Here is a 22268-nt window from a genome sequence, read left to right on the forward strand (position 1 = left end):
ATAAAGGAGGCATACATAATGTTCAGGAAACAGAAGACACACAGAGCCCTTGAAGAAAACAGGAAATAACTTAAAAAAGGAGTTAGGAGGGCTATAAGGAATCATGAAATGTCCTTGGCAAACAGGAGTAAGGAAAGTCCCAAGGCGTTTTATAGGGAGCAAGAGGGCAGCTCGGGAAACGGTAAATCCACTCCAGGATAAAGGTGGGGATTTATGCATTGAGCTGGAGGAAATGGGTGAGGTTCTTAACGAATGCTTTGCATCAATATTTACAAAGGAGAAGGACATAGTGGATGGTGAGTCTACAGAGGGGTATGTGGATATTCTAGGTCATGTTGATATTTTTTTAAAAGGCTGTTGGGTGTTTTGAAAAGCATTAAGTTAGATAAGTTCCCAGGACCTGATGGGATCTATCCCAGAATGGCGAGGGAGAGAATTGCTGGGGCCTTGTACAAAATCTTTGTACCCTCTTTCGTCACAGAAGAGGTCCCAGAGAACTGGAAAATAGCCAATGTTGTTCCTTTGTTTAATAAGGGCTGCAGGAATAAACTGGAAAATTATAGGCCGGTGAGTTTTACATCTGTGGTTGGGAAATTATTGGAGAAGATTCTTAGGGACAGGATTAACTCACATTTGGAAAAATATTGACTTATTAGTGATAGAGAACATGGCTGTGTGTCGGGGATTGTCTCTCAAACTTGATTGAGTCTTTGAGAAAGTGGGGAAGATGATTGAGGGTAGGGTCGTGGTGGTCCAATCCATGGACTTTAGCAAGGCATTTGACAAGATCTCTCATGGCTGGTTGATACAGAAAGTGAAGTGACATGGGATCCGCGGTGAGCCGTTAAGATGGATACAGAAATGGTTTGTTCATAGAAGACAGTAGCGGTGAAAGAGTATTTTTCTGACTGGAGATTTGTGATCAGTGGTGTTCCACAGGGATCAGTGTTGGGACCCCGGTTGTTTGTAACATACAGAAAAGATTTGGAGGAGAATGTTGATGGTTTGATTGGTAAGTTTGTAGACAGCACACAGATTTGGAGGTCTGCAGATAGCAAGGAGGATTGCCAGAGGATACAGTAAGATATAGATAAGCTGGAGACTTGGACAATGGCTGGTGGAATTTAATCCAGACAAATGCGAGGTGATGCATTATGGAAGGTCGAACGCAGGGGAGGGAAGTATATAGTAAATAGCAGAAACCTTAGAAGCATTAACTTAGAGGGATCTAGGCATACAGGTCCACAGTTCCCTGAGAATGGCAACACAAGTGGATAAGGTGGTCAAGAAGGCATATGATATGCTTGCATTCATCAGCAGCGCATAGAGTACAAAAATTGGCAAGTCAAGTTGCAGCTGTATAGAACTTTCGTTCGGCCACATTTGGAATACTGCATACAGTTCTGATCGCTGCACTGCCAGAAGGATTTGGAGGCTTTGGAGAGGGTACAGAAAAGGTTTGACAGGATGCTGCCTGGTTTGGAGGGTATTAGCTATGAGGGTGTTACACCCAATGAAATGCTTTTGAGGTTTAGTCACTGTTATAATGTAGGAAATATGGTGATCAGTTTGCATACAGCAAGCTCTCACACATTGCCATGTGATAACAGACAGAGAAGATGTTTATGTGCTGTTAATTGAGAGAGAAATATGGGCCAGGGTACTCAGGATAATATCTCTCTTGCACTTAGAAATAATGCCATGTCCACCTGAGAGGACAGACAGGGACTCAGTTAAATGTTTCATCCGAGAAGTATTTCAATGGAGTTTTGGCCTTGATTTTTTTGAAGTTCTGGATTGGAATGTGAACCCACGGTGTCTTTCTTCAGAGATGAGAGTGCTACCAGCTAAGTTACAGATGAAAAACTGCAATATATTCCTGCCTTTCCCAAAATTTTAATGAGTTTAACTAAACTTTTTAATTTAGTTTGTGTTCAATGATGAAACTACATTACCACCTGACACTTTAAATATACTTTGGTTGGCTGAAAAACATTGAGATGTTCGATGGTCATGAAAAACACTATATAAATGCAAGGCCTTCTTTTAACAGTGAATACACTTCAAAAATACTTAATTGCTTTTAAAGCATTTTGGACACCCTGAGTTTGTGAAAGACATGATATAAAAATATTTTTTCTTTTTATACTGATTTGGAGATGCAAGTGACTTTCTTTCAGTGTAATAGTATATTCTTAATGAATACCTGGAGCGCATTGTGCCATTCCAAATGGTAAACCTAAAATTTAAAGCTCTCCCCTCTCCCTTCTAGCCCCTGCCCCCGTTCTGACCTTTAATTGTGTGACTTGGAAGCAAAATCGTGTCACCGAACAAAAGCAGCATTCACTATTTTTAAAAATGAACTTCATGCTTCTAGAAACGACCCACTGATAATTAATGATTGGTTAGTTTTGTCAAGTTCATGGCGATTCACTTGGAGAAAGAATGTGTTTACTCTCGATTGTGACCTGAGACTTATAAGAACATAAATAGGAGCAGGAGTAGGCCATCTGGCCCTTCGAGCCTGCCCCGCCTTTCAACAAGATCATGGCTGATCTGAAGCGAATCAGTTCCACTTACCCGCCTGCTCCCCATATCCCCTAATTCCCTTATCGATCAGAAAACTATCTACCCGTGATTTAAACATATTCAACGAGGAAGCCTCCACCACTTCAATGGGCAGAGAATTCCAGAGATTCACTACCCTCTGAGAGAAGAAGTTCCCCCTCAACTCTGTTCTGAACCGGCCCCCCCTTATTTTGAGGCTGTGCCCTCTGGTTCTGGTTTCCCTTCTAAATGGAAAGAATCTCTCCACCTCTACCCTATCCAGCCCCTTCATTATCTTATATGTCTCTATAAGATCACCCCTCATCCTTCTAAACTCCAACGAGTACTCCCAGGGAGGCAGACCACCATGCGAGACTCCCGCCTGCCTCCGCAAAATCGCCTGTCCGTCCCCCTGACTGTCGAGTCCCCGATTAATACCGCCTTCCTCCTCCTTTCCTTAGCCCTCTGAGTTACAGGGCCGGACTCCACCCCGGAGACACGGCCACTGCTGCTTCCCCCAGATGGGCTGTCCCCTCCAACAGTACTCAGACAGGAGTACTTGTTATGTAGGGGCACTTCCACCGGGGTGCTCTCAATCACCCGTGTTTTACCCTTCCTGGCTGTCACCCACTTGGCCTCCTCCCGTGGCCCTGGTGTGACCACCTGATGATAGCTCTTGTCTATCACCTCCTCATTCTCCCTCACCTGCCTAAGATCGTCAAGCTGCAGTTCCAGCTCCCTAACACGGGCCCTCAGGAACCGCAGCTCGACACACCCCTCACAGATGTGGATGTCCGGGAGGCCAGGTGCCCCAGGACCTCCCACATACTGCACTGCGAGCACCACACTGGCTTAACACTCATATTTCACCCTTTCTTCCAAGGTACACAGAGAAAAGTAAATTCGAAATAAATAAAAAAAATAAGAAACTCACCCCTGCTCGCCCTTTCTGCCTAAGCCCGATGAGCCAAAGCCCCTCAGTTCTCACTCAGCTCCCTCAGTTCTCACTCAGCTCCCTCTCACTCCGCTGCCCGCTCCCAACGCTGCCCCTTAGATAGTGGGGACTGCCTTTTAAACCTCCCGTGCACTAAAAAAAACTCAAAAGACCCTTCCCAGTAAACCCCGCGGCCACTGCCGGTTTTGCGCCAAAATTTTAAAATAATTAAATAAATAACTAACACCCGCGAAAAAGTACTTTAAATTCAATCTTACCCCAAAAATCCTGTCACCAGTCACACCTCTGCCTTTCTCCAAAGCAATATTTCCTTGAAATGGATTGTTAAATTGAAATATTAATAAACTAGAAGCTATGTATTATTTGTGTGCCATTCTCCTTAAGTATACCTCTGAAAATAATCATAAAAATATAACACTCAAAAACAAGAAAAAAAACATACATATGCTACAATCTGAATGGCTGAATTCTTAGTTTGTTTTGTCTTTTGCAGAAGGTGATTGACTGTGAAAATTCCATGTATGTTTTGAATTATTTTCCCTGATCTCAAACTAACTGAATTACAAGATCTGTGTATTATTGCAGTATACATTATGCAGTGCCAAGCGGTTGCAATCCACTTGTTAATTTATTTTGATTTTTGGAAGCACAGTAGCTGTGATAGTCTTGTAGGCTTTAGTTACACTCTTTAAAACGCAGCTTTTTAAAGAAAGTTAATTGACTCCAAATCTTTAAGATTTCATTTTTGTCCTTTTGCCCTTTTTTTTTCTCATCCATGTTGGCAGCATTTTCTATAAACATTACATTAGATTCTATAAACAGTCTGCCTTATTTCCTCCTCCCTCATGTACTCTTCTAAATTGGTTTTCCTCCAACCTACTACAACAGCTTTTGTAAATTTTTATCTTTAACCATATCCAGAGTATCACTCCTGCCTGATCTTTTTGTAGTTTTGTCTCTGTGTTCCCTAAAATATCTGATTCCTCGCTACATATTGCCTGCAGTTCCCCTGTTTCATTACGGGTTATTCTTATTCATATTCTCGACGTCTGTGTCCCATTCCTTTAGTTCAGTCTGCCTTGCACTTTCTTTTCTGGTTTCTTTTCTGTTTTCTAGATTGGAGGAAAACTAATTTTAGAAGAGTACACGCGGGAGGAGGAAATGAGGCAGGTTATGTAGGGAATCTAATGCAATGTTTATGGAAAATGCTGTCACCGTGAATGAGGGAAAAAGGGTAATAGGGCAAGCATGAAATCTTGAATTTTTGGAGACAATTAACTTACTTTGAAAAGCTGGGTTTCATTTTTATTTCGGCTTGTTACATTTCCTGTGGATTGCTTCCCTGCTCTTGGTAATTTAAAACCTTTGCCTCCCTGTTTATTCTTTCCACAGGAGCATTGGTTCCATTCTGCTTTGGATGGAGCCTGTCCCTTTAGCCACGTGTTGGTTCTCCAGATCTCTGTCTCTCTATGCCAGTTTACATGTGGCTCTGGCATTAATCCAGAGATTATTATCCTCAAGGTCCTATCTATGTCATTTGTTCCAGTGTAGATCAACCTTTTCTTCTCCGTTTCCGAAATCTTGAGTTGCCTTGAGATATCCCTACCCATCGGGTAGGCAACACACCACTTTGGGACTCTTGTTCATGACTGCATCGAACACTGAAAATTCGCCTAATTATAGAACCTAAATTGCGCTCGTTGCACCGCATTCCCAAGCCATTGGTGCCTTAGTCTGCATTGTGGCTGTGCTGCAGTCTTTCTCCTTGTCCTTGCAGGTAGGGGCTGTCGCTGAACTGGACCAGTGTTTATGGTACTCCTTGATCGCACCTAAGTCCCTTCTAACTGGCTCCTCGGCGGTCACAGTTTTACCTTTCTGACTACTTTACTTTTCTCTGGGGTGTGAGACTGTCTTGTGTCTAAAATGATCCAAAAAGTCCCCTCCTCCTCACTTTTTTTTCCTCCGCCCCCACACTGTAGCTCAATGACTGATCTGGAGTGACTAAAGCACAGACGCTTCCTGCAGTTGTGGAAATAGATGGTCTCCATTTCCACCAACCTCCACATACTGAATCTTGGTATATGATCTGCACTGCCCTTTAGAGTCCTTTTTATTTATTTGTTTATTGAATTAAAATTAGTACACTTTAAAATAAACTTTACTTTTTGTTCTCTGGTGAGTAAACAGTATTGCTCATCAACCTGTTGTCCGAGGATGTCACTGTGTTTTGTTTACACCAGCTGAATGGACACGAGGAAAGCTTGTGCTTTTTGCAAACCCTGAACTAATGTTTTAGCTATTCTCTTCCTAATATGGTCTTGTATTTGTAGATAATTTCCTTTGTTTGAGGGTATTTTTACATTGTGACTTGCACCGAGATACTGATTTTTTTTCTTCAATACTTTCTGTCTCAAGGTTACTTACACAAGCCACTGCAATTGTTAAAGGCAAGCAGAAGCATAGAATTTAGCAAGAATATATATTCAAATTGTTCACAATCCAGTTATTAATGTTGTGCTCTGTCGCAGCTCACTGTTTATTGTTTTTTAATGGTATTGTGTACATGTTCTCCCGTTTACTGAATATTTTCAGATAAAGTTTTAATCCAATGTTTTTCAATGTCCATATCTATTCATACTGTATTTACATTCCTCTGTCGACCTTGGCAGGATTTCCCATGATCTCTTAGCAACAGTCATTTGCTTGTGTTAATTTACACTCTTCCATCAAAGTCAATTTAAATAAGTCCCACTGAATATCCTTTTGTGTTGACTGAATTGATTATTTGCCTACAAATTGCTCACAAATTGTTTCTCTTGTAAAAATTAATTGCTTCCTGTGTGTACTACCTGTGCTAGATTAACTGAACACTTAAGGGATGGCAGTGAGGAGCATCCTAAACATTGAACTAAAAGCAAAATACTGCATATGCTGGAAATCAGAAATAAAAACAGAAAATGCTGGAAAAACCCAGCAGATCTGGGAGCACCTGTGGAGAGAGAAACAGTTGTTAAATGTTTCCAGTTTGTCTGACTTTTCTGTAACCCAGCCCATTTTTCCTTTTCAGTTAAAAGTTGGATCAGTTTCGAAAGCTTGGAACAATCTAATAGGCTTGTAGGACTGAGGTGTCATTTATTTTGGCTTTTTGAAAGGTTTTTGATTAGGTGCCCCAAGATAGACTAGTGGATGAAGGTCAGAATGTGGAGTGAGGGGATAAATAGCAGATTGAATTTCTAACCGGCTTCGAGGCAAAAAGCAGAGCATGGGACTAAAGTGTGGTAGAAGCTTGGAAGTCGCATTCCACAAGGATCATTGCTGTTCATAATTCATGTTAATCGTTTGGTCTTTGGCATCGTGGTAAACAAACTCGACCAACTTAATATGGAGGCCTGCGCTGGTGCTCTGGAGTTCAAATCCCAGCCTGACAGCTGGTGTTATTTAAATTAAATTTAATTGTTACAAGTGTAAAGTTTTATAAGATGTTTTGAACTGTCTCTTGAATTCTAGGTAAATTAGAGAATGGAATTGGGCATGTGATCTCCTACTTGTTCAGTTCAACATAAGCCTAAATGACCTCGTTGCCATGGGAACTGTGGAGCCCAGATCAAGTCATAATGAAAACCAGATGCCAGATTTCACACTTGAAAATAGTGAAAGGGACACCTGGCTTTGTTGTGGGCAGATTTGGAGAATCTCAGGTAGTCAGATTGATTGTTTAAAAGTGGAAGTTAACGTCAAATCATGATTCTGTGGGGAGTGCAACAATGCACTCTGTAGAGGAGCAGGTTATCACTGATGGCAGCTTTCAGATTGCTGTATTTGACGGCACATGTGGAGCACGACAAGTTGCTAACTGTTGGCAAACATTACAACAGCAACTGCAATCCCACAATGTAGAGTTTGTTGGTTATGGGGGAGGGAGGGTGGCTAATCAGACTGCTTAAAGCTGAGGGGGAGTCTCCTCCTTTTGAGGTTTTACTTTGGATTTGCCATCCCTGATGCAGAAAGTTGATTGAAGGATCAGAGTTGTTTGCCTGCTGGCCCACCTGTCCACCTCTACCTAAGGATTTTTTTGGTGGTCAGTTGCCACTGTGTTGCTTGCAGGCTTGCTTCCAACATTGCTGTCATCTTTGGGAGCCGCATGAAATAAATGAGTTGGAACTGGCAGCACTCGTTATATTTCAGGCCCTTCCAGCTTGATATCAGGAAACATTAAATCACCCTGACTTCGATTCTTTTTTTCAAGCTCAGTTCCCAGAGATAAAAAGACCAAGTTTGAAGCACTAAACATTGTAACACAGGAGTGGAAAAGCTGGTGAAAATGTGGACTCTGGTTGGTTTGGCCCATTGTTCTCTGGATAGTTCATGATCACAGGCGTATGAGAGCAGGATGCTGCTAACCAGCTGGTTGATGATTTTGTGTATTTTTAGCTTCGTGTTGTGCTTCATTTTTTTCCACTTGTAAAATATATTTTTAAAAATGCACTTTATTCTCTCTCTGTCTGCTCAATGTTAACTGGTCTTGTCTGAGGTCTGAGATAAATCTTAATGTCTTGGCTAGAAAAAGCAGGTAGAGTTCTGGATTACCAGTGACCACCTGTTGAATGTGTATTTGCAGGTTTAGCTGTGTGCCTTCCACAGCCAACTGGGGAAAGAATCACATGCACAGTATATTATGATTTCTTTTATTTACATTACAATGGATTATTTAAAGTTGTTTCATTCATTAAACGGTAGTTGTTACTGCTTTGCTTTCAGTAAATCTGAGATTATTTCGCCCCTGGATGACCTCGCCTTTGATATGTACCAGGATCCCGAGGTGGCCCAAATAATACGTAAATTGGATGAAGAGAAACATGAAGCAGTTAAGCATGAGCGTTATGATTTTGCAAAGAAACTAAAACAGGCCATAGCTGATCTTCAGAAGGTAAAATGTAATTAAATATCAAGCATGTTAAGGAACAATCGCATTGTAGATTAGGACATTATCACAATTATGATTTGCATATCAGACGATATGAGGGATTGATTTTTTTGCATGATTAAGGTGTGAAATCTATCCAACCATTGTTTGACTATTAAAAAGCCATGATTGCACTAATTATTTGCATTTCTGTCTTGATAGTTTATCATTCATAATGTATAGATTTTAGGAAGAAATTGTTTTGGAATTAGCAATCATGGCTCAATGGCACAATTCCATTGAAGGGTTCTTAATGCCTCAACAGTTAATCAAAATTGTCAGCACCGTGGAAATGGTTCAAATATGACTCGCTAGAGCACTCAAACACTTATAAAGAAGTTTTTTTTCAGAACTAGGTGGATAAAAAGATGTTTTAAACTTTGGCACTAAAGTGTCAGTTTTGGCTCAAATGTTCTATAGAAATCATAGAAACCCTACAGTACAGAAAGAGGCCATTCGGCCCATCGAGTCTGCACTGACCACAATCCCAACCAGGCCCTACCCCCATATCCCTACATATTTTACCCACTAATCCCTCTAACCTACGCATCTCAGGACACTAAGGGCAATTTTAGCACAGCCAATCAACCTAACCCACACATCTTTGGACTGTGGGAGGAAACCGGAGCACCCGGAGGAAACCCACGCAGACACGAGGAGAATGTGCAAACTCCACACAGACAGTGACCCAAGCCGGGAATCGAACCCAGGTCCCTGGAGCTGTGAAGCAGCAGTGCTAACCACTGTGCTACTGTGCCGCCCGCCCCAGTCCTTTCAGTCAGGATTTCATGGATTCAAGTTTCACTTCAGTCTTTGAACACGAATCTAAGTTGACACTCCAGTGCAATACTGAGGGAATGTTGCATTGTTGGAGGTGTCCTCAATCCATAGACACTCTACAGTGCAGAAGGACTCTTCAAAAGATCACCCCCCTCCTCCCCAACCCTATCCCCCTAACCCTGCACATTTGCCATGGCTAATCCACCTAACCTACATATCTTTGGACTGTGGGAGGAAATGGAGCATCTGGAGGAAACCTACGCAGACAATGAGATGTACATCTCAACACTGACAGTCACCCAAGGCTGTAATCAAACCTGGGTCTCTGGTGTTGAGAGGCAGCAGTGCTAACCATTGTGCCACCATACCACCCACAAATGATATATTTATTTAATACCTTTAACAAAACTCTGAGTTTGCTTTACTGGAGTATTATAAAAACAAAGAAGGACACCTAACCTCATAAGTAGATATGAAGTCAGATGACCTAAAGCTTGGACAAAGTGGCTGATTTTGAGGAGCTTCTTAAAGAGGAAAAAGAGATGGAGAGATGTAGAGAGCGCGTTTCATAGGTTGGGATTTAGGCAACTGAAGGAATGGCTGACAATGGTGGAAGAATTCGGATTGGGGTGCACAAGTGGGCAGAGTTAGAGGAGCACAGATATTGCTTAGGGTTGAGGGACTCGAGATTATAGGCAAGGAAAGGGTGAGGCCATGGAGGGAGTTGAAAACCAGGATGAGAATTTCAAGAGCAAGGTGTTGCTTGACCAGGGGCTATTGTAGATCCGAGGCAGCTGATTGGTTTGTCTCTATCTTACTGACAAGCCCATGAGCTCCTCGCATTTGTTGTTGGAGGTGAGAGTGTAGGGAATGAGGGTGAGAGAATTAAGCAGACTATTTGCAGTACAGAAAAGGGGAATATTGAGCAGTTTGTATTCCAGCCAGATCATGCAGTAGGCGCTAAACCAGTTGCCTACTGTATCCTTTCAAGGCTGCGCCAATTGCACTTAAAGGAGCAAGAGATGAGGACTCTGTCGTCCTGGTCATTTCCAGGTAATGTTTTTATTAGGGACTATGACATCAAAGGTAGAGGTGAAGGTGTGATTATGTCAACAGTTGAAGAAATGTTTCTCATTCCATAAATGTTGCATCACCGAGTATTTCTAGCTTTTTCTGAGAAATGTTCTTGGAACTTTAATAATGCAGTTGTAAGTGAACTGAAAGAAATTTCTTCTTCCCTTTCCCAGGGACCGATATAGAATGGGTCAGGATTAGGGTAAGGAAGGGGAATGTGGGTCGTGAGTGATTAATGATAGTCTCTGTATTTGATTGAAAATATAAGAACATAAGAAATAGGAGCAGGAGTAGGCCATCTGGCCCCTCGAGCCTGCCCCGCCATTCAATAAGATCATGGCTGATCTGAAGTGGATCAGTTCCACTTACCTGCCTGATCCCTATAACCCCTAATTCCCTTACCGATCAGGAATCCATCTATCCGTGATTTAAACATCTTCAATGAGGTAGCCTCCACCACTTCAGTGGGCAGAGAATATCTTGGAGATAACATTTTTATTGTATTTTGACATGAAAGATTTCATGTTACAACTTGCAAAATAGTGAGAGTTTCACAATATCCTGGCCAATACAACCCCCAACATCTGATTAACTTAGAATTATGACCATTATCTCTCTTGTACAGTTTTTGTGAGATAAACTGGTGTACTGGTGCTGATATTGGCAGGGAGCACAAGGTACAGAATTCTGTTATATTTTCAGGAAAAGTGCGAAACACTCAGGTGATGCAATATTTATGGAAAGAGAAGTGAAGGTTTCAATTCAGTGTCCTTTCATCAGCATTGGAAGGCATTAGAAGTGAACATCTGTTAGAAGCACCGAGGTATGGAAAAGGGTGGCAAGGAGAAGACAAAAAGGAAAATCTGTATTAGGGTGAAAGGCAATAGTGATTAAATGTCAAATGGGATGATGGGGCAAGGCAAAAGGCAATGGTGAGGGGACATGTGAATAAGAAAAGTTAGTCCAGAGAAGTTGTAATAGGCAACAGCAAAACATTACAGATAGAATTGCAGTAAAGTCTTCCTTTAAATTCTCATCCTTCTTTATAAATTCTTCAATAACCTCACCATTCATACAGCCCTCTGAGATCTCATAGAATCATACAGTGCAGAAGGAGGCCATTCGGCTCATCAAGTCTGCACTGACCACAATCCCACCTAGGCCCTATGCCCGTAACCCCATGCATTTAATCTCAGCCTTCAATTCAAGCCTCAATCCCAATTTTCATTACTCCACCATTGGCAGTTATGGAATTCCCCCTCTAAACCTTTGCCTCTCTTTCCTTCTTTAGGACTCTCCTTAAAACCAACCTCTGCTTGCCTTTCCTTACCTGGCTCTCAGATTGTGTCTGGTAACACTCTTGTGAAGCACATAGGCGAAAGCTTCAAAATAAATACAAGCACTAGTAGTATGGCGGGTTGAGTTGGCAGTGAGCAGTTTGTTGAGGGAGCCACGTAACCTAAGGGTAAGCTACTTGTGTACTAAGCTATACGTGTGATTAATGTCTGACTTTTCAAAAAATAAGTCATGATGTATCAAATTGAAGGAGTCTGTAAAATGTAGTTATTTGCAGATTCATGTGATTTCTTTGGTCAGACTTGTGGTTTAGAAGAGAAGCAATAGTTTCCAAGTAAAATAGCAAAACCTTAGGGGAAACAGGTGTCTATACATTGAATCCATTGTATTCTTGACCAGGTGTGTATGCTAAAAGGTGACCTCATTGCACTACATTCTTTCAATGAAATTAATGGTTAATACGTTTCATTCTCTGTCATGGTTGGTATGCTTAAAACAAGAAGCTTGTATATCCTTAACTACAGCAGCAGTAGGTCTCAGTACCATTCAGCCCTGGAAGGAGGAATCACTTTGGTTGTATTCTTAACTCTGTTGGGCTTCGTTGGAATATAGAAATGTCAGGAATTAGAAAAGGACCCGGGAACTGGCGGAGCAGCGGGTTTAATGCTGTACACACACAATCCTCCCCCCCCACACACACTCTCTTCTTTCCCCCCCCCCTCCCCCCCCTTGTGAGGGTCCTACATGCTGTGATAGCTTTGAGATGCCAAGGAATCTAGATGTAGCCACTGTGTAGAGGGATCTGGGTGCCCTGGTGTGTGAATTGTGAAAGGTTAGTACACCAAGTAATTAGGAAAGCTGATCGAATGTTATCGGTTATTGCAAGTAGAATTGAATGCAGAAGTAAGGAAGTTATGCTGCAGTTATACAAGGTATTGGTGAGACCACATACTGTACAATACAGTATTGACCTCCTTATTTAAGGAAATGAGTAAATGCATTTGAAGCAGTTTGGAGAAGATTTACTAAATTACCTGGCATGGACCGGTTGTGTGATGCCGAAAGGATGGAAAGCCTAATCATGTTGTTATGATTCCAACTAATGTTACTACTGGACAGTCAGGCCCAGAATGGAACTCTGGCTCAAAAGTCTGTAATTTTTATTTTCTTGTTTAGAGATGTGGATGAACAGAGTCACAGGACTGCCTATTAACTTTGAACAAAATAATAAAACATTTATTAAATGTGAAAAATTGACTTAATATAATACTCCTTCGCCCTATATCTATATCTTCACAAATTTACAAGTTCTAAAATATATCTCGTACTATAATGTCTCCAGTGAGTACACAGCCCATGTAAACCAACAGGCCAGTTGTGGACTGACACACCACACTCTGAAACTAAGCGGCAGATGCCACTCAATACAACTTCTATGGATTTGTCATCAAATTCCTCCCCAGATGCTTATCACACCCAGCCAACTGGTCTCAGTGGAACTCTGGTTTCACTGGAACTCTGGCTTTCAAATTCCACTCTCAAAAATCACTTCTTAAAATTTTCTCACACCGGGCTTTTTCTCAGATGTCATCACCAAGGATCCACTTCCAAGATTTCAGTCTCCTTTCACAATTGCTCTGCCTTGGATTTCAAGCTTCCACACAATCTCTTGGATACCCAACCATGCCAGTGGAACAGTATTCCTTCACAGGCTATATTAAGATGTCGCTGACCTTATGATTACTTCAGATGCCTGGCTTCTTGCTAGCCAACGTCTCCAGGTCTACACCTTTCAGCTCAGTCATTAACTAGGAGCCTCTATCTGCCCCTTCCTTTAACTTTAGCCAATAAGTACTTTGTTCAGATTCCAGTTCTTTATCCCCATGACTTCAGTCTTTCTGGGACTCTTTTTTTTCTCGTTCCCTGGTTTCTAGAACTATCTGTTCTTCAGCTGCTGGGACTTGTTTCTTTCCCCTTACTTCATTGTCCTGCCTTTACTGGCAGTTGCCATGAGAGCTGCTATTTTCTTGGGTACAGGTTCCAACTGAACCATAAGTGCTTATGTTTTTCAACATGGCCTAGGGCTCCTAAGCGACAGCTTCGTTGTTTTAAAATTCTAATTGCTTGTACGTCGTAACCCTTTCATTTCAATGCAGGCACAGTTTAAAGTGAAACCAAAACTCAGACATGCAGGCACCTTTGTTTCATATGAGCTAACTGAAGTTTTAACCCTTTTTTATACAGAAGCACAAAAATATCCACAAATTTTTAAAAAAATTATTTAAAACTAACTGTTTCCAACATTGTATATGCTGGAGGTTAGATGAGTAAGAGGTGACTTGATTGAAACATGCAAGATCCTGAGGGGTCTTAACAGGGTGAATCTGAAAAGCGCTGTTTCCTCTTGTTCGAGGATTTAGAACTTGGGGTCACAGTTCAAACCCAAGGGGTTGCCCATTTAAGAATGATGAGAGTTTTGTTTTCTGAGGGTCATGAGAACTTGTAACTCTCATCAAAAGGCAGCAGACGCAAAGACTTTTAAACATTTTTAAGAAGTTTCTCAACACCAGGTTAAAGTCCAACAGGTTTATTTGGAATGTCAAACTTTCAGAGCGCTGCTCCTTCACCACTCACGTGACGAAGGAACAGCGCTCCGAAAGTTTGTGATTCCAAATAAACCTTTGGACTCTAACCTGGTGTTGTGAGACTTCTTACCACGCCCACCCCAATCCAACACCGGCATCTCCACATCAAACATTTTTAAGGCAGAGGTAGATTGATTCTTGATGAGCAATGGGCTGAAAGGTTATTGGGGGTAGTCAGGAATATGGAGTTGAGGTTACAATTAGATCAGCCATGATCTCATTGAATGCCGAAGCAGTTGGAAGGGCAGAGTGGCCTACTCCTCCTAGTTCATATGTTTATATGCAATAGGTTTGGGCAGTCTCTATCTATTTCCTAGCGGATGTAGCCCTGCAGCATAAAAATGTCTCCAATTTTGTACAAATTTACTATTTCACTGGCAAAAACAATGGTTATCATAGGGAATTGAGAAAATGTCACTGGTTTAGAAACAAATGCTTTCTTGTGGCTGAGATGTTGGTGGGGAGAGTAGAGTGAGCTTTATCTGGTTGTATTCTTTTTTCACTTGGTGTCTGAGAGTCTTTGTTTTATTCTCCTGCCAAAATGGACAATTTCATATTTGCCCAAGTAATACTCCATTTGACAGATTTTTGCCTACTCACTTCACCTATCCATGTCCCTTTGTAGCCCCCTTATTCGTCTTCGCAAGTTACTTTCCTACCTATCCTTGTGTCATCAGCAAATTCAGCAGCCATACCTTCAGCCCTTCACACAAGTGTTTTATATAAATTGTAAACGGTTGAGACCCCAGCACTGATCTCTGTAGAATGCGACTCATCACGTCCTGCCAACTAAAAAAACATTTGTTTCCTGTTAGCTAGCCAATCTTTTATCCACGCCAATATGTTGCCCCTACACTTGAGCTTTTATTTTCTGCAATAACCTTTGATGTGGCACCTTAGTGATTTCCCTTTCACAAAACCATGTTGACTTTGCCTGATTGCCTTGAAGTTTTCTAAGTGCCCTGCTATAACACCTTTTAATAATGACATTTTCCCTGTGACAGATGTCAGGCGAACCGGCTCATACTTTCTGTCTCCCTCCCTTTTTGAGTAAAGGAGTTACATTTGCTACCTGTCAATCTCATGGAACTCTCCCTGAGTCTAAGGAATTTTGGATAATAAAACCATTGCATTAACTATATCATTAACCACATCTTTCAAGACCTTTCTGGACTGAGGGATTTGTCAGCTCACAGACCCAACAATTTGCTCAGTACCAATTCCCTGATTGTAATTTTCTTCAGTTCTTCCCCCCCTTCCATTTCCTGAGTTATAGCTATTTCTGGGATGTTACTTGTGTCCTTTATAGTAAAGACAGATGCAAAATACCTGTTTAATTCATCCGCAATAGCCCTACTTTCTATTACTAATTTGCCAAACACACTTTCTATAGGACTGGCACTATTTTTTAAAAAAATGATGGAAACTCTCCCTGTTCATCTTTATATTATTGGCTAGCTTTTTCTCGTACTCTAGTTTTTCCCTTCTGTCATTCTTTGCTATTCTTTCTGATCTGGCCTGTCACTTGTTTTGTGCTTTTTCTTTGAGCTTAAAACTGTCTTTAATTTTTTTAGTTAACCACAAATGATGGGCCCTTCCTTTGGAATTTTTCTTCCTCATTAGGATGTCTCTGTTCTGTATATTCTGAAATATCCCTGAAAATGTCTGCCACTGCTGATCTATCCCTTGAGCATATTTGCCAGTTCACTCGAGCTAGCTGTACTTTCATGTCCTCATAGTTGCCCTTATTTAAATTTAGAATGCCAGTCTTGGATGCATGCGCTCTTTTTTCTTCTCCCTCAAACTTAATGTAAAATTGAATCATATCATGATTGCTTCTACTTAGGGGTGCCTTAACTGAGGTTATCAATTAATCCTATCTCATTGTACAATACCAGGTCAAGTATAGCCAGCCCTCTGTCTCCAAAGCATGCCCTTCTAAGAAGCTTCTGGTTACAAAACCCCCAAGAACCAGAGAATCCTGACAGTGCAGAAAGGGCCATTCGGCCCATTGAGTCTGTACAGATGAAAGAGCATCTCATCCAGGCCCCGTCGTGAGGTGAAATTGTACCAAAAAGGAAATATTTCTGCAAATTTATTGCAAAGCTACGCTTTTAGTACCTGGAAATAATAGGTCCGCTGTATGATAGAGAAAATATGAATTTAAGCAAAAACTCCTGGAAACTGAATTTGAAAATTAAGGTTTAAACCTAATGAAATCTAAAAGCATTTATGTTGGTCTACTACAGTTCCTGAGTGACTAATGCAGCAGCTTGTTTATTGGACTCTGAGAACTTTCCACCGGTCTGTGGCAATACGCAAAATTAACATAGACCACACCTCTAGTTGATTGGTTGCGTGATGTGCAAACTTTTATGGGTGGGTGAAGAGGATGCAACTAATTCTCGATTTAACATTGTTGTGAAGACACTTTTAAATGATTAATATTTACTTGAAGCATTTGTTTGTTTTAGTTATTTGCTGATTCTAAATGTTCTGTTTCGTCTTTGACTCAAGTAACTAAAGTTACTAGTTTTTGTGGACTCAAACTCAGGAAAAAGCACCAAGTCTCATTTTTGTGGATTGCTATTAGGCCAATAGATTATGAATTAGCTTTTTAATATGCATTAATACAAAAGCCAAATACTGTGGGTGCTATCATTTTAAAAGCGGAAAATGCTGCAAATAAAGGGCAGGTGAGCATTTCCAGCGTTCTTTTCCCCAAATATGACATCCCATTAAATGCAACAAAGTTAAACTTTCCATCCTCGCCCTTATCAATTAGTGTATGGCGTTTCACATGGTTGACCCTGCCATCCTCCTTCAAAGCCTTTCCACTGTTGTTCAGCTGCTGGGCTTGCTCTCCACCCTCATTTTTATCTGTCTGTCTGAGCCAGAGAATCACTCGCAATGGGCTCTGTTCTGGATCCTGCATTACCTCTGGTGTCCCTCAAGAATCTATCCTTAGCCCCTCCCTATTTCTCGTCTAAATGCTGCTTTTTGGTACCATCATTCAAAGACATGGTGTGCATTGATGACACCCAGCTCTGCCTCACCACTACCCCTCTCGACGATTTCACTGTTGTTAAACTATCTGACATCCAGTACTGGATGAGTAGAAATGTCTTGCAGTTAAATACTGCAAAGACTGAAGTCGTTGTTTTCACTCCCTGCTCCAAGCTTCATTCCTGGCTATTGCCTGAGATTAAACCATTATGTTAGCAATCTTGGTGTCATATTTGGTCCCAAGATGTGCTTCTGACCCCTGACTGCTGCAATTATTAAGATTACATATTTCCTCCTCTGTCATGTTGCCTGATTTCGTTCCTGTCTCAGCTCCTCTGCTGTTGAAACTGACATTCATATCGTCATAACCTTTGGACTTGACTATTCTAATGCACTCTTGGTCGCCCATATTCGACCTGTCTCTAAACTTGAGGTTATAAAAAGCTGCTGCTGTGTCTTAGTTCTCACCACATCCTGTGCTCACTGACCTGCATTGCCTCCCAGTCAAGTAAAGTCTTGATTTTCAAATTCTCATCCTTATTCTCAAATCCCTCCATGGTCTCGCAACATGCAATCTCTAATCTCCAGAATCACAAACCTTTGATTTGTCTGCATTCGTTTAATTCTGGCTTCTTGAGTAACCCTGGTGAATGTGCCTTCAATTGCCTCTGTTCCATACACTGAAAACTTTTTTGCTTTCCTCCTTCAAAACACGATTTATAACCCACTACTTTGACCAAGCTTTTGGCCATGCACCCTAATATCTCCTTGTGTGGTTTTGTGTCACATTTAATGCTTCTCATAGAATCCCTACAGTGCAAAAGGAGGCCATTTGGTCCATTGAGTCTGCACCGTCTCTCATAGAGTATCTTACCCAGGCTCACCACCCTGCCCTATCCCGTAACCCCCATGCATTTACCATGGCCAATCCACCTAACCTGCACATCTATGGACTGTGGGGGGGAGGGAAACCAGAGTGTCCAGAGGAAACCCACACAGACACGGGACAAGTGCAAACTCCACACAGACAGGCACCCAAGGAATTGAACCCAGGTCCCTGGTGCAGTGAGGCAGCAGTGCTAACCAGTGTCACTGTGCCACCATGGAAGTTTTATTACATTAAAGATGCGATTTAAATATTAATATCTCATTGGTTAGCACTAGGCATTCTTAAAATCAGCAGAAAACATAAGTAGTAATTATCCAGAAGTAAAATACTATGCATACTGAAAGCCTGAAATAAAAGTAGATTTTGCTGGAAAACATTCAGCAGGTCAGGTAGCATTTGTAGAGAAAGAAACTGAGTTAAAGTTTCAGGTCGATAACCTTGCATCAAAAGTCTACCTAATAATTAGTAATTTATGTTCAGGTTTATGAAGTTTGAGCATGATTCCTAAATGCTTACAGTTCTTTCTATTCAAAGAAGCAATATGCTTATTTGGTGAATTGCCGAGGTGAATATTGATAATTCTGCAACTAGGTAACTTTGTTTTGTTCAGGTAGGAGAGCGCCTGGGCCGTTATGAGGTGGAAAAGCGCTGTGCAATAGAGAAAGAGGACTATGACCTGGCTAAACAGAAGAAACAGCAAATGGACGATTACAGGATGAAAGTTTACCAGCAACTGGAGTTACATAACCTGTTAGACATGGGAATGGTCAGTATGCATTGGATTATAACAGGTTACAAATATTTCACTTCTGTTCGATTAACCCCCACCCAGCCTCCCTAAGTAAATGGTGATGTGTCTCAGGAGGTGAACTGCATGGGTGTCACTAATTTGCCATTGCAGTGAGAGCTTATTTTAAACCTGCCTGTAATAATGTCAGAAATCAAATAGGCTCTGATTAACATGTTCACTTATCAGTAACCTGCTGGCGGTGCATTGTGTCTGGCATTGCATTGGAGATGAGTTGCAGTGCTGTTTGTTGTAGATGGAATCCTGAATTCTGATCCTGTAGCTCCAAAGGCTAAACTTCATCACGCTGTGACTAAGTTTTTAAACATTTATTAGTTTTAATGAATCTTACTTTAAAATGGGGACAGACTTTTCAAGAAGTACTTGTCCACCAGTCTTCCCCTTTCTTTGAAGACTTAGCACACGCTAATTGGACACCAGTAGCCTTGTGCTGTGCCTCACCCAAATGGTCATAATCCTGTGCGACCCTGAGCTATGTTGGCAGACTGAGTTGCAGGAAGCATCACAGCCTATCCTATTCTGATCATCATTCAATGTCCATCGGTGTGCAGTGTTCAATAGACCCACACTGCATGACATGTGGAAGTGGGAGCATTGATTAATTCCAGGGTTGTGAATTCAGCTTCACTCCAGAAATTTGAATTTCTGATTTAGGCTAGCACTACAGTGCACTACTGAGGGAGTGCTGCACTGCCTGAGGCACTGTCAAAGATCTAATGGTACTATTTATCAGAAGTACATGGGAGCACTTTATAGTATCATGGTCAGTATTTTTCCCTCCACCAACATCAAAACTGATTTATCTGGTCAATTATCACCTAGTGGGTTGTGGGATCTTGCCTTGTGAAAATTGATGCTGTGTTTCTTAAATCGCAAATTTAGCTACACTTCAAAAGTGCATCATTGGTTGTGAAGCACTTGAGGCACTCGGAGATTGTGAATTAGTGCCATATAAATGGAAGTAATTCTTCTTGTTTCTCTCTGGATAAAGATTGATGGTATTTCATATCTGCTGTCCTATCTATTTGAGCACAGACTATGAACTGAGCCTGGATTAAGCTGAATGCCCAAGATTGGAAATTATTTTTGAACTCTTGGGCTGTTAAGATCAAAGGCAAATAATTAAAGTGGTATTACAAAATATTTAAAGTTATTTTGAAGTTCAGAAAATTGTTCACAGGGCTCCTGGTCAGATGTAGTTCTTTATTTTAAATGACCTGAACATTTTTCTACTCTCTAGATCCGAAAGCTTCCTGAGTTTCCTCTTGAACCAGTGGATCACCCCAATAGAATCCAACAGCAACAGCAGGTTTTGGGGCTAAAAGCTGCAGCAACTGGGGAAACCCATCAGCAGGAGTCATCTGAAGAAAGCCTGAGACAACAATATCAGGCCCCTGAAAAGCCACAATGGTCTCCCACACCACAGGGTTCTCCTACTCCACCTGCCAGATTACCTTCTCCAAGGGTATGTATTCTGCTGTAACATTTTGGTCAGTGGCTTGGAAAGGAAAGAGTGAAATTAATGATAAATTGTACATGCTTTTTGATTTGATTTCTCATTGTAGAGAAGGAAGCGAGACAGTGCAGAATGTAGTGTTACTGTCATAGCTAGGGTGTAGAGAAAGATCAACTTAATGCAAGGTAAGTCCATTCAAAAGTCTGACAGCAGCAGGGAAGAAGCTGTTCTTCAGTCAGTTGGTATGTGACCTCAGACTTTTGTATCTTTTTCCCGAAGGAAGAAGGTGGAAGAGAAATGGCCGGGGTGCGTGGGGTCCTTAATTATGCTGGCTGCTTTGCCGAGGCAGCGGGAAGTGTAGACAGAGTCAATGGATGGGAGGCTGGTTTGCGTGGTGGATTGGGCTACTTTCACGACCTTTGGTAGTTCCTTGCGGCCTTGGACAGAGCAGGAGCCATACCAAGCTGTGATGCAACCAGAAAGAATGCTTTCTATGGTGCATCTGTAAACGTTGGTGAGAGTTGTAGCTGACATGCCAAATTTCCTTAGTCTTCTGACCAAGTAGAGGCGTTGGTGGGCTTTCTTAACTATAGTGTCGGCATGGAGGGACTAGGACAGATTGTTGGTGATCTGGACACCTAAAAACTTGAAGCTCTCGACCCTTTCTACTTCATCCCTATTGATGTAGACAGGGGCATGTTCTCCTTTACGCTTCCTGAAGTTGATGACCATCTCCTTCATTTTGTTGACATTGAGATAGAGATTATTGTTGCCGCACCAGTTCACCAGATTCTCTATCTCATTCCTGTACTCTGTCTCGTCATTGTTTGAGATCCGACCCACTACGGTGGTGTTGTCAGCAAACTTGAAAATCGAATTGGAGGGGAATTTGGCTGCACAGTCATAGGAGTATAAGGAGTATAGTAGGGGGCTGAGAGCACAGCTTTGTGGGGCTTTGAAGATCTGGCAGATGGAGTATAACGTTGACAAATGCGAGGTTATTCACTTTGGAAGAAATAATAGCAAATTGGATTATTATCTAAATGGAAAAAAATTACAACATTCTGCTGTGCAGAGGGACCAGGGGGTCCTTGTGCATGAGACGCAAAAACCCAGTCTGCAGGTGCAACAGGTGATCAAGAAGGCAAATGGGATGTTGGCCTATATCGCAAGGGGGATAGAATATAAAAGCAGAGATGTCTTGCTGCATCTGTACAGGGCATTGGTGAGGCCGCAGCTGGAATACTGTGTGCAGTATTGGTCCCCTTATTTGCGGAAGGATATATTGGCTTTGGAGGGAGTGCAGAGAAGGTTCACCAGGTTGATACCAGAGATGAGGGGTGTTGATTATGAGGAGAGACTGAGCAGATTGGGTTTGTATTCATTGGAATTTAGAAGGCTATGGGGGGATCTTATAGAGACCTATAAGATAATGAAGGGGCTGGATAGGGTAGAGATGGAGAGATTCTTTCCACTTAGAAAGGGAACTAGAACTAGAGGGCACAGCCTCAAAATAAAGGGGGGTCAGTTTAGGACAGAGTTAAGGAGGAACTTCTTCTCTCAGAGGGTGGTGAATCTCTGGAATTCTCTGCTCACTGAAGTGGTGGAGGCTACCTCGTTGAATATGTTTAAATCACAGATAGATGTATTCCTGATCGGTAAGGGAATTAGGGGTTATAGGGATCAGGTGGGTAAGTGGAACTGATCCACTTCAGATCAGCCATGATCTTATTGAATGGCGGGGCAGGCTCGAGGGGCTAGATGGCCTACTCCTGCTCCTATTTCTTATGTTCTTATGGGGCACCGGTGTTGAGGATGATCGTGGAGGTGTTGTTGCCTATCCTTAGTG

The 22268-nt window shown here is 41.7% G+C and overlaps 1 protein-coding gene across 3 annotated transcripts in view; it reads left to right on the plus strand.

Moving 5' to 3' along the window:
• Nucleotides 1-22268, plus strand: part of cep104 (centrosomal protein 104) — a 237202-nt gene that overhangs the window by 24744 nt on the left and 190190 nt on the right. For all 3 annotated transcript variants that reach the window (XR_013500551.1, XM_078239162.1, XM_078239163.1), the window contains exons 8-10: nt 8261-8429; nt 18766-18921; nt 20204-20428. Coding sequence is in view for 2 of the 3 variants with exons in the window: in XM_078239162.1 (XP_078095288.1) it covers nt 8261-8429; nt 18766-18921; nt 20204-20428 (550 nt within the window). In the remaining variant the exon portion in view is untranslated. The remainder of the gene's footprint in view (nt 1-8260; nt 8430-18765; nt 18922-20203; nt 20429-22268) is intronic.

The sequence above is a fragment of the Mustelus asterias genome, chromosome 22, assembly GCF_964213995.1.
Source record: "Mustelus asterias chromosome 22, sMusAst1.hap1.1, whole genome shotgun sequence".
Lineage (NCBI taxonomy): Eukaryota > Metazoa > Chordata > Chondrichthyes > Carcharhiniformes > Triakidae > Mustelus > Mustelus asterias.